The sequence below is a fragment of the Pseudomyrmex gracilis genome, unplaced genomic scaffold, assembly GCF_002006095.1.
Source record: "Pseudomyrmex gracilis isolate BER0280 unplaced genomic scaffold, ASM200609v1 scaffold_35, whole genome shotgun sequence".
NCBI lineage: Eukaryota > Metazoa > Arthropoda > Insecta > Hymenoptera > Formicidae > Pseudomyrmex > Pseudomyrmex gracilis.
The window spans coordinates 100,676-113,540 of NW_018020619.1; the positions used below are offsets into that span (position 1 = coordinate 100,676).

General features: G+C 32.6%; 2 protein-coding genes across 3 annotated transcripts; one reads left to right on the top strand and one right to left on the bottom strand.

Annotated features, from left to right (window-relative positions):
* Positions 1-440: 440 nt before the first annotated feature.
* Positions 441-7,309, bottom strand: LOC109852747 (carbonic anhydrase 1-like). Of its 2 annotated transcripts, none has more exons than XM_020424192.1 (6): positions 7,214-7,309; positions 4,506-4,553; positions 3,608-3,763; positions 1,787-2,019; positions 1,454-1,684; positions 441-692 (listed from the first exon to the last, which is right to left on the bottom strand). In XM_020424192.1, exons 1-6 carry the CDS (start codon positions 7,260-7,262, stop codon positions 510-512), a joined length of 900 nt encoding a protein of 299 aa, XP_020279781.1. In that variant the 5' UTR covers positions 7,263-7,309; the 3' UTR covers positions 441-509. The 2 variants fall into 2 exon arrangements, with proteins under 2 accessions (XP_020279781.1, XP_020279782.1); XM_020424193.1 differs by lacking the exon at positions 7,214-7,309 and adding an exon at positions 5,964-6,069.
* A 1,687-nt stretch (positions 7,310-8,996) lies between these two features.
* On the top strand, positions 8,997-11,308 carry LOC109852763 (potassium channel subfamily K member 15). The gene has a single exon (XM_020424227.1). The coding sequence runs from the start codon at positions 9,014-9,016 to the stop codon at positions 10,037-10,039; it is 1,026 nt and encodes a 341-aa protein (XP_020279816.1). The 5' UTR covers positions 8,997-9,013; the 3' UTR covers positions 10,040-11,308.
* The last annotated feature ends 1,557 nt before the right edge of the window (positions 11,309-12,865 follow it).

Sequence of the window (12,865 nt, forward strand, 5' to 3'; positions counted from 1 at the left end):
GTCTAAAATCTCAACGTTATCTCATTGGAAATCATGGCCTAAATTGCTACGATATCGAGTAACAATAGACTGCCGTTCGTAATTTTGATAAAAATTATGTTGATATTCTGTTAATCTCGTCTGTAATTGTCTTCCTGTTTGGCCCACATAAGAAGCGTCACAAGAAAAGCAATTGATTTTATAAATTACATTGTTGTTAGAGCCATGTTTTAACTTACCTTTGTGTGCTTTGATCAATCTTTTCAAAGTGTTTAAGGATCTAAAAGAGCATTTAAAATCCATTTTTTTTTTTAAGTTCTGGCTAAATTGTCAGTAATCTCAGAAACAAATGGAAGAGTAAAACATAGTAAAGAAGAGTTACTATATTTTGTTTTCAACTTTATGAGCAGAAATGCGATTGATTTAAAATCCGGAAGATAGAAAATATGAAAAAAGAGTACTTAAAAAAGATACATAATTTTGTCTTTATTTAATAATATTTTTAACACAGGCTTCAGTTCATACTAAAATTAGTTGTGTAAAAATCTGATTAGAAAAATATTAAGAATTGTAAACATTATGTTTGAGGTGAATGAGAATGCGCCATTGTATCCTTGACGATAATATACATTTCTGTCACCGAGTTTCTGCGTGGGTCTAAAATTGGATTTGAGCGGGCCGTCGGGACCGTCCACGTTTTTAAACACGTTCAACTGCAAAGTAATTAAATTAAATATGTTAAGAATTAAAATTATTAGTATTTTTTATTTATAATAGAACGTACATGTAAGTGTGTTCATCTCAGACAGCATAGCATGTCCAAAATACATCTATGGATGCTTTTGCGACACAAGACGTCTTCTGAGATGTCCCATAGATGTATCTCGGACGTGCGTGCCGTATGGAATGTAATTCTATTTGTACGATATATATGAGATGGGGTACATTTTTATATCATTAATTTTAATAATTTAATTCTTATATCGTTAAAGTTAGGAACATTTGTCGAGCGAAAAAATATGTTTTGCTCTTATCAAGAATATTATAATAAAGTAGAAAATACTTTATTATATTATCTTATGAATTTACATCTTAAAAAACTGATAGTCTCCCGTAAAACATTTCCCTTCAAATATAAATGACTTTCAATGACGAAGTACATAGATAAGTACACAGGTAAGTACATAAGATACATAAAGTACTCTTGTTTAAAAAACAATAGTCTTATTACATGTAAATAAATATTACGTGACAAAATATAATCAATTTGCCACAAAATAAAAAATATCTTTGTTTATTTAAAAAAAAAAAACCATTAACAATACGTGCGTATCAAACGCACTAACAGTCTAGTACTTAGTCATTTTTTCCATTATTGCTCAATGGAAACAAAAAAATTTATTTTTTTTTTGCTCGATGAACGTTGCAAACTTTAACGCGACACAAATTTTTAAAGTAAATCTAAGTAAGTAACCTGTTTTTTCGATATCGGAATTTTGTCAGCTAGAATAATCCATATCACAGATTCTTGACAATTCGGCGTGGTTAAGGATCCCTGATAACGGTAATACGACGAACGATTCTCCGGTAGTAATGAAATAGATACCAGTTTTTGTATCGATACTGCACTCTTTCCCACCCAGTTCGATACTAGTTTTATTGCGTCCAAAATCGGCTTCAAAACCGGATTGTCAGAATGATCCAACTAAAATGAAATATCATTAATTAATATTTGTGTTTATGAGCTTTTAAAAGATAAATGTAAAAACACGAAACATGAAGATAACGCACTGAACAATATTTGTACCTCAAACAAGATACCAATAACAACAAGTCCGTTTTTGTGTTCAGCAGCGTTGGTAAAGTTTCCGAATTCTTCGTTATAATGCACTATATGCAGTTCCAGTGGATCACGTACACCATCTATCGTATGCTCGGCGTCCCAGTGAAAGTGCATCTGCTCGAGAATATACGTCGATGGTAGGTTACCTCTTCTCAAGACAATTGGCATGTCAAGTTTATTAAAATCACCAATTTGTACTGCAAAAAGAGTCTCATTGAACATGTATAATATAATATCAGAATAATAATCTGAACAAAACTTTAAATAAGACTGTGAATTTTATATTTGTTTTTAATATAAATATACATACACAAGGTGTCTTTTTTCAATTGCTCCAAGCAAATATCTCAAAAAGCATGGAAAAACATTTTAGACAAAAGTTATAGAATATCAAAGGAAACAGATAATGTTGACATTTGTTTGATCTTAGGGATTATATTGAAAACTCCTACCAAGATTAATTTTAAATTTTTAAATAAAAACTTATGATTTTTATTAAGTATTCTTTTTAAAATTACTATATGATGTACAAATTCAGCCGAGAGCGCTCGCGGGAAACGCGGGCTGCACCGTGTAGGTCGCGTTTCTCTTTGCATGTTATGTTGCCTGCTTGTAGGTGGTTAACAGTCAGCCGCACAAGGAGATATTAAGATTGAAGTAAAGAATCCTTTTTTTATTGCAATCAACGATCAACTTTATGAGTTCAAGTACACATAATATTTAACTTTATGATGGTTTGGTTGAGTTGGCTTCGCGATTCGCTAGAACACAATTATGTTCGCTTGTTTTTAAGGTTGATCGTTGATCGTTAGTCCTGTAAAACCTACGCGACTTTAAGATCGAATATCTTTACGAAAAATCAATAGTTTTTAAATTCTGTTTTTTGAATCGAAAATTGAACAATTTTTTGTCGATAAAAAAACAAAGTAAAAAAATATTCAGTAGTTTCGCAGTTATAAGCGTTTAAAGAAAAGCTTGACAATTGTTTTTTGAAAAAAAAGGGTTTTGTTTCAACATTAATTATTTTTTTGTAATTAATATTTTTACAAAATTCTTACGCAGTTTTGTAGGAAAATTATTTGTACTTTTAGGGGAACAATATTTTCTCCTAACAATTTTAAAATTAAAAATATTTTTACAATAGGTTTTTGAAACGTTGTTCAAAGAATGTAGTTTTTGAGCGCCTAACTTTGACATGCGTATTGTAATGATAAATGAATATTTTGACATATTCTTTTGTCTAGTAGCAAGTTTAAACGATTCTGCTTCAATAAAAAAAAAAAAAATTTCACAGATTGAAAAAATTTCAATAGGTTCAAAGATATAAGCATTTAAAAAAAGCCTTCTTTTCGAAAAAATGCTTCTTTAAAAAAGTACGGATGCTTATTGAGAAATTTAAAAGTGATCTTGGCAGAGATTTTTAAGATAATCTCAAAATTACATAACCGTCAGCATCTATCATTGATAAAAATTTCCTTTGAAAGTTTTGTGTATATTTTCCATGTTTTTCAAGATATTTAATTGAAGCAATTAAAATAGAATACATTGTGTGTGTATAACTGTTCTTATACACATATAACACACACACACACACACTAAAAAACAAATTTAATGTCGCATTATAAAAAAAATTTGATTGTTTATTAAATAAAAACTCAGTAAAAGTAAGAAAGAGAAATCTGCAAATTGTAAAAAGAAGTTACTTTCTGTATGTGTTAATTCAATATTTTCTTTGTTTTGATTTTGCAAAGCCAATATCGCAATATAAGTTTTCATTTCACTTACCGCTGTGGCCATTGTTAATCATCGTGACAGGAACTGCGACATCATAATAATCGAAGTCAAGAGAATCCAAATCGCTTTCTACGAGATCTTTTGTCACAATGTCGATTGGCGATTGTCGCTTTCCTGTTGTACATATTCCCGGCCAGTTTTGCGGTCCTAAGTATTTAAACAATCATACAATCCATGCAAAAATGCAAGTAACATTTATGTCTATTATTTAAACTTTAATATAGTTTTTTTGTGAATTTTTTCAACTAGTGTTTCACGATATTTGCCTAGTATTTTTACGTTGTCAATAGCTTATTTAATGTCAATAATATTACTTTATTATTTATAACAGTACAGTTTACAAAAAATAAATTATTATTGATATATTCACGCTGCAATTAGATGTAATAAATAGTATCAAAGTTTCGTTTGGACAATTAACTTTTTTTTTGTTTCATCATAACGAATCTAGTCTTTAAATACCTTCAACTGACAGTCAAGGTTGCTGTTATTAGATCATTTAATGGCTTGCTTGTGTGTTTTGTACAAGTTAGATGAAAAGAATGCACTTATCGCGCTTGTTGAATGCTTATCGCAAATAGATTTTCTCAAGATTGGAAAATCAGCGTGAAATCATAAGCATGTTCTTGTCTCTTGCAATCGATTTTATCAGTCAATCGTGTTTGATTTCTGTTGTCAAAAGATATTATATATATGTGTATACTCAATCTTTTTGTAAAGCATCTATTCGTTCTAAACTACATAAATAAAGATAATCTAAACTTATTGTCAGCAATGAATTATCTCATTTTTTTTTAGAATTCTTTTCTTTCGTGTACATATATACATAGTTTTATATTGCACAAAACTATATAAAAGTTATATCTCACTTAATATCTCACGTAATTACCATTGTCGTCCGAAAATCCCCATTCAGCTGCCTTTGATATTTGTAGACCTGAAAGTAAAAGTAAATTTATAACTTAATTTATAATTTAAAAGACTTATAGAGCCTGAGAGTAATCTCTACTTATCACTAATTGTTTAAATTTATAACGTTTACAATCTACACAAATTACTTAACAACTACATAGCTAACTTGTATTTTGCAAAAAACCTGTATGCAATATAAAAGAGCTTGGTGTTCGATGTAATATGATAAGTGTTGAAATCAATTCATGCAAATTGACTATATGGTATAATAAAACAATTGCTCAATTTTAGCGTCAGATGCAAATTTACTTGAACGTGAAGTTTGCGAGGAAACGCGTGCGCTATAATAATAATAATCATTTATCTAAACCGGCGTTGATCTTGTACACGCGGAATCAATTTGGCTAGTTCGCACAAGAGAGAGAGACCAATAAAAATAATTATTTCCACGTCACGCAAATACACGACTCGTCGCGAGCACGTTCGATAGACCCGATAGGTAATTGAACGCGTACGACAGGAAACAGAATTGACCTCATTGACCCGGCTCCGGTAACGACGAATTTGTTCGCACTTATTCCCAATTCCGCGCTCGAATGTTAGAAAAATGTGATTGACACGTGAGTGTTGGGAGCAAAGCACCCGATCGTTCCGCCGGCCTCGCGCGGCCGATAATTGAATCACAATCGGTGGATAAACGCCGGCGCTTTCTAGATCAGCAGTCCGGCCGCACACACAACAACGGCCAAATCACTCAAATGACCCGCAGATTTTAATGAACATAATGTACACTTCCGCTGTGCTAGAGATAACGCGCGGAACTAGCTAATCTGAATACCGAAGATATTATCGAAATGTTAATGTGTTTTTGACTCTAAATATTTAACAATAATTTAAACAACCGTAACTACAATTTTCAAAAGAAAAAAGATATATTTGTCACGTTTAAAATATACTGCCTGTCTCAATCGACAGTTAGTTTAGTACTGAGCTGTGTGTGTTGGCAGGGCTTACAATTTGCGTGACATGAAAAAAAAGGAGCGTAGCAAGTAACGAAGATAGAAGCACAAATCAAAACAAGAAAAGAAAGCTAAATATGTATAAAAGCATAAATATGAAAATAAACAAAGATAGAACTGAAGATAAGACGAGAAAACAAGATTGCGAAACAGAATAACTGGGAATTTAATTAGTTCAAATTTAATTATTTTATGGAAAATTATTTTACGGAAATATTTTTAGCAGTGCGTAGATTTATATATTAATGCAAACTTTAATAGACATTTTAACGTTTTATTGGACATGTTATTTACACTTATGTACATTTATCGAAGAATTCGAAAAGAAATCCCGTTTTCTGAATAATTTGCTAAACAAAACGGAAAAGCAGTCGAATGAATGATCTAGTGGGTGAACGCAGCACAAGAACCCTTACCTAGAAGGGCGATTAAGCAGAAGAGACGCATAGCGTGGAGCTACCTGGGACGAACGCGATGAGTAACACACGAGCACAATGACGACAAGTGTACGACTGATGAACGCGACGTAAACCTAACTGCATAACCCCGAGATTACACGAGGAACTATCGCAGATTTAACGTGTATATACTGCTCCACAAAGTGGAGCATTGTGACCATGTGTATTTGATGCGCGGACGTTGGTCCATTCATAGTTCTCTCAGCTCATTACCTATCAAGCCCCCGACACGATTAAGGTAATACATATCTATAGTGAGCAAAGAGCAGTGAATAAAAGATCAGTTTTAAGTTTCTTAGAACAGAGTTTTTCTTTGCGCGGTTGTAATCAAGCGCGTTCATTCATCTCTAATAAAAAAATCGGGCAGAATTCGTAGATAACAAAACAGTTCACTCAATATGTGCTGAATTAATGCATTTAATAAACCGAGTTTCTCTGGAAACCTCGTTTCCTCGTAAAAAATTAATAACAATAGTATTTATTAAATAAAAAAAATATAACTTAGTTGAGAATAAACTATAGATGAGTTTTGAACTAATAGGATATTTCAATAGAATGATAATCCATGGAATGATAATATGCTGTTAGGTCAAAATTTATCTATAGTGGAATATGAACCGCCGCGCGTAAACTGGAGCGAAAATCTGAGTAAAATTATATTCGCGAACAAAGCATGGTCCAAATCTTAAATTTAGAAACGCGGTTTATCTGCATTCCGTCGATCGAATATTTAGTCTGTGTTCTGCACGTACGACTACTATTATGATACTGTATTTTGATTGTTCAAAATAATAATCACTCACAAGTAAAGTTTTTTTAATGTTTAATTTTCCAGAAATTGCACCGATGTTTAATTTATTTAATTTATATATTAATTTAATTTATTTAATTTATATAAAAATTCAGAGGATTCACATATTCGTTATTTATGAGACAAGATGACGCAAGCACAAATATAACAGTGGTGATAGTTCTAGTCACCATATATTATCTTATCACAGTTCTTTTCTCTTAAAAACGACGTGCAAAATCGAGATCATTTTTTTGTCGCGATTTGCTTTGCTTGAGAAAATATGAGATACATAAGTTTAATAGCGTGTCTGTCGCACCCATTTCTCTCATAAAAGAATTTGTGTTCTGATAAGAAAGAAAAAATTGCGGGATGTTTTATCTGTAGAATTTTTCAAAGAAATTGCAAAATGTTTTACCTGTGAAAAACAAAATCAATTTGATCGTCAGGAGGTGACCTAAACCCATTTTCGCACGTAAAGCACCTGTGAATTTATCGAGACACAACTTGGACGACGATCACCGTTCAACTAACAAATTCCTCGTCTGAGAGCTGACATATATATTCAACCCCCGCGTAAGCCGTATCAAACTCCCGCAAAACTGCAATGATCAATTGATTTGGCAGCTGTGCCTTAATCGATTGATCACTGAGCTTTTGAGAGCCTCAAGAAAATCGAGAAGAAAGATAAAAAAAATAAGAAGAGAATTTCTCTCTTTAAAAAAATAGAATATAAAGAATATTGAAGTAAGATATTTTGCAAAGTGTACACTTCTGAATTGTAGAGTGTACACGCGTCAAAAGTTTAAATTATTGAACTGCGTTTGGATAATGTTAGAAATAAGATCATATGTGTGATATATTCGCTCTGTTTCTCGTCATTCTCAATGGATATTATCATTCTCAATGGACGATATATTTATATTACCATTAAGAATCTTTGCATTCAGCAGACGTTTCTCTTGTATATATTTAGATGTCCATTTGTGAAAGCATCTACCAACAGTCGAAAATCACATGTATGTGAATGAAGAAGTAATTTAATTAAAAATAAATAAAAAGTAAATTTATGTGCATAAGATATATTGCACTTTTTTATAATCTATTTATGGTTTTATGATACATATGCATGTGCAATATTAACATTTATTATAAAATTTGTTTCACTACAACAACGTTAGTATCGCACTTGAGTGTACATGTTATATCACATAAAACTTGTCATAAACTGAATATAAAAAAGTGCAATCTTATGCAGAACTACACACGTAAGAGTGATTTATTCCTGAAAGTGGTTTTCGAGCTTGAACCGCTAAATCATTTTTAGAAATTTTTACAGTTCATCGCGAAAACATGAAATATCAAATATATACTCATAAAATTAATATTGTTTTTTTATCTAATTTTCACAATGTTTTTACAATTGCATCTAAAGTATATAAATATTTATTGATAATTTTTGTTTTTTACGTATCTTTTTCTAGTAATTAAAGAAATCGTGTCATTAGTTCCGTGTCACGGAATGTTACTTGGCACTAATATGTGGAACTATTTCAAGTAGCACGCACACGCATTCGCGCGAATTTAGCGAACACTCCTTGATAAAAATAGTAGACTGGACAGGATAAATGTTATCGCTACGTGAGAAACTTCTTCTTCATTCTTTCACTGAATGAGTCGTTAAAAAAAAAAACACAAACATCTAAAGTATTAAATTAAAATAGATCGGTAAATTAACAAGTCTTACTCTGTCAATTTATTAAAATTACAATTACTTTAAGTAGTTAAAAAATATTTTACTTTTAAGAATTTTAAATACCTTTGACTTTATAAAATTTGTAAAAACTAAGATAAAAAATACATTTAATTTCAAATCTATATGATACATACAACTTTACTGCAACATATAACTGAGAAAAGTAATATTGCTGATCATCGCATGTTAGAACAATAATAAATCACAAACGTTTCTATTTCAATGGAAATGACCTATAAAAGTGAAGCGATCTGTGTAGCAACGTAGTATAGGTATCCGTACTTCTTCCAATGGAAGAAAGAAAGAGAGCGAAATCTCGAAAGAAGAAACAAGAAGGAAAAGCGCGAGGCGTTCCGACCAGAAATAGAAGAGCCGTCACGACGAGAGTCAGCGTCGTCGAGTGTCAGCCAGGGTAGTGTTCTATGCGAGTTCCTTGGCCGGTCTAGTAGTTTGTGTCGAAGTATGCCGCGCGGCATCCCAATGAGGTCCTCTCTGAGAAGCCGGGACTCGTCCTCGACATCGACAGGAGTCGATCCTCGCGAACGTGTTAAGGATTGCTGCCGGAAGCTGGTCGCCTTTATGTGCACTCAGGTAGGCGTGGGTGGACTGGTGATAGGCTACGCCATCGTGGGTGCCTTCGGCTTCATAACGATCGAAACCCAGTTCGAACAGCCGGAGCACTTGTGCATGCGCGAGTTCGTACGCAGGGAGTACGCGGACGAGCTGTGGTTCAGCACCGCGAGCAACCGGTCGGTGAACGTGTTCAATCGCACGACCTTCCATGTGGTGTCCAACAGCATCTTGCTTCGCTATCAAGAGAACATCATTAACCTCGTGCGCAGAAAAATAGACTGCGATCACACGCCCAGCGATCTCTGGTCATTTCCAGCTGCGTTAATGTTTTGCTTGTCAGTGTTCACGATGATCGGCTACGGCAGCTTGGTGCCAAAGACTCAATTGGGCAAGGGCGCTACAGTAGTCTACGCGGTACTGGGTATTCCGCTCTACGTGTTGTACTTTCTCAACATGGGTAAAGTGTTGGCGCATACTTTCCGTTGGCTTTACACGCGGCTGCACGAGTGCACCGGTCAGCGAAAGCCTGGACAGAGGATCACCGTGCCCTCGACCGCTTGTCTTTGGGTGATATGCGGCTACATCGTTGCCGGCTCGATCATGTTCGCCGAGTGGGAAGGCTGGGACTATCTGGACAGCGCTTATTTCTGCGTCACCTCGCTCTGCAAAATTGGCATGGGCGATCTGGTTCCCGGCTGGAGCCACGCGGATTCCATGGAAGCCAGCCAGACGAAACTCATCATCAACTTTGTGTACATGCTTTTGGGTATGGGTCTGATAGCTATGTGCTACAATCTGATGAAGGAAGACGTGTACGTGAAGGCGCGAGAACTCAAAGAACAGATGAACAACGCGATGGACGCGGTTCATTACAAGATTGGAACATGTTGCAAGTCGGAACCTACAATGGACTGAGAGAACCGAGAAAGTAAATAAAAAATCAGAATATTGTAATTTGCAACATATTCTGACTTTTGTCAGTTTTCTTTGTTGAAAAAGAAACTGCAATCAGAGAAAAACTGTAACAAAAAGAAAGAAAACAGAAACCGAGAGAAGTTTTATAAATAGAAGTTTTATAAACAGAGAAGGAAAGAAATCTTGTCGGAAGAGTGGATACGTGTTGTATTTTTGCACAACGTCAATGTGTTGTGGCAGACTAGTCATTGCGTAGTCATGCATAATAAGATTTTCTAATGATATGACAGTTTATAATTTTTTAGTCACTTTTTCTTCAAAATATGATCGATATTAGTTTAAAATATAAGCAGTTAAATGTTCTTTATTATATTATTATACCCGACACATTATGCGATATTAATAATACAATTGTTGAGATCTCTACGTGTGCATGAGTGTGTGTCCGATATGTGTGAGATTTATTATTTTCATATTTTGTTAATTAGATTAAGATTTCTAGACAGAACATACAAAGTCAACATTGCGTTAGAGCACTTTTTACGTAAAACTCGAGCCGTAATTTATAATAGCCATAAATAACAGTTCTGATATAGCTATAAAATTGATAACGTGTATCTCGCATCTGCTTTATATAAACAGTATGTTTAAGTTAACTGTACGTTTATGCCACTTCAATGCACTTCTCATGATTTACTGCGACGGACTATTTACATTTACTGATATCGGAGACGAGTCGCTAAACTAAAATTCGATTTTTTAAAACTAATGTAAGCAATAATGTAATTCAAACAAAAAATGTGAAACTGTCATAATACGTATCCTCAATGAAATTAATTTTTGTAATTAATGGAAATTGATTTATTCATAAAGAGTTGCGATTTTGCGATCAAAGCAATTATGGATTTTTTCTTTAGTTTAATTTATTGCAATTTTGTGTGTGAAGACAAGAATTTATGACGTTGCGAATGTAAAATATTTGTCACGAACGCAAATATATATCGACAGAACATACCAAGCGCAAACTAATTATTGTGCGTAATGTATCGATTATGATTGATAATGTCCAGCTCGGAAAATTAATGGTCTACAACACTTCTCTCACCGATGACGATACGTACAAATATGTATGTAGATGAGGATTTATTACGTTATTATATTGTACATTCCGCAAGAGATAATTTGCTCAAACGTACAAATATTGTGCTTCTTATTATTAACAGGTGGACAAAGCCTTCATTACTCATGTATATGTATTTCATTTTTTGTATCCAGATATGTTTTGGTAAAAATATAATTTTGTTAAGTTTTACTATTGCGTTCTTTTAAAAAATGTCGCATTTTTCAGTTGCACATGTAACATCGTGTACATCTACATATATCTGCCTTGAAATAATAACCCAGTAGAGTATATGATTACAGAAATAACCTAGCTCGCTTTCACGTTTCGTAGTTTCCATTTCGGTTTCAACTTGCAAGACTGTTAACGAAACGTAAGTTATATATAAAATATATTTCTCAATTTTTCAGAAAAGAAAAGCTTTTTTTTCAATTTTTATGTATTCTCTTTTAAAAAAGACACTTCAATTATGTGTTTTGTACAAATTTAATTTGCAATTGTGTTAAAAGACTATAAACAGATTATAATATATTACATTTTTGAACATACATTATTTAAAGATACACATACAAAAATTACACTAACAAATTTAACAACAATTTCTTCCGTTTTTTTCTAATTATAAGTCGTCGAACGATTGTACCGACATCTTCTAACATATACACGTATTACATGGAATGTATAGTGCAGACTTCCTGCTTTATCTGCGTTTAGTAAAAAATTGTATGTTGCATATATTAATACATTTATATGCAAGACACGTATTAGTACGTTTTTTCTATAATGTAGACTACAGATCAAGTATTAGTACGTCTTTTGGTATATTTTTGAAAATTCATAGTATATCAATAATTAAAGCAATTTTGTTTTACATCCTTTTTTGACCTAGTCAAATCGTTCAAAAATAGCCCGCATCACTTAGAGTGTGTAAGATAGCCCGCATACAATGTGTTAATAATTGAGAAAATATATTTATTGATCGCAAATAAAGAATATACTATACATATACTGTATTAACAAAGAATTTTTCAATATATAATTTTTACTTCTTATATTGATTTAAAACAGATGTATTTAATAACAAATATATTCAAATTATTACTTATATACTAAAATTACATGTACATACACAAATAAATATTTTAAATATACATATTCTGTTAAATATTTTTTTTATTTAAAAAAAATATAAGACAAAGAAAGAGATTAGATAATTTTGTATGATATAATGCAACGAGTTGCACAAATGTTTTAATCCGCGAAAAAAATTATAATTTATTAGTATCAAAACAAGAATTGTATGCAAAGACTGTGCAAATTGCAAAAAACAACATTTTTAAACTACTGTTTTGCGCTAATTAACTTATTTAAATTTTTATGCGCCAGCCACAGGTGGACATCTAATAGAATTCAAATCAAGTCGGGCAAGCGTTAATGCGTCGTAAATGCGAGCAATTTACATTAACATCGCATTTGTATCGATTAGCTACACGCGACGGTATACAACAATGTTGCGCATTGAACATGTAACTACTTATTTATACAGTAAACTAATTAATTAGTTTATTATTGGTAATATAATTATCATAAAACAGAAAGAAATATTATTATTTTGTGTTGTAGTTTTATTTAAATTGCAGGCAAATAGCAAATGTTTGAAAAACAAAACCGAGTTCCGTCTCAACTAAACGTGAAATTCTGGCAGA

Bases quoted from the DNA above. Each gene is read 5' to 3' on its own strand.
- LOC109852747 (XM_020424192.1), bottom strand. From the start codon at position 7,262: ATGGGTTTAGGTCACCTCCTGACGATCAAATTGATTTTGTTTTTCACA. The intron at 2,020-3,607 runs GTAAGTGAAATG...CTCTTTTTGCAG, and splicing joins GATTAACAATGGCCACAGCG to TACAAATTGGTGATTTTAAT. The intron at 1,685-1,786 runs GTACAAATATTG...ATTTCATTTTAG, and splicing joins TTATTGGTATCTTGTTTGAG to TTGGATCATTCTGACAATCC.
- LOC109852763 (XM_020424227.1), top strand. From the start codon at position 9,014: ATGCCGCGCGGCATCCCAATGAGGTCCTCTCTGAGAAGCCGGGACTCG.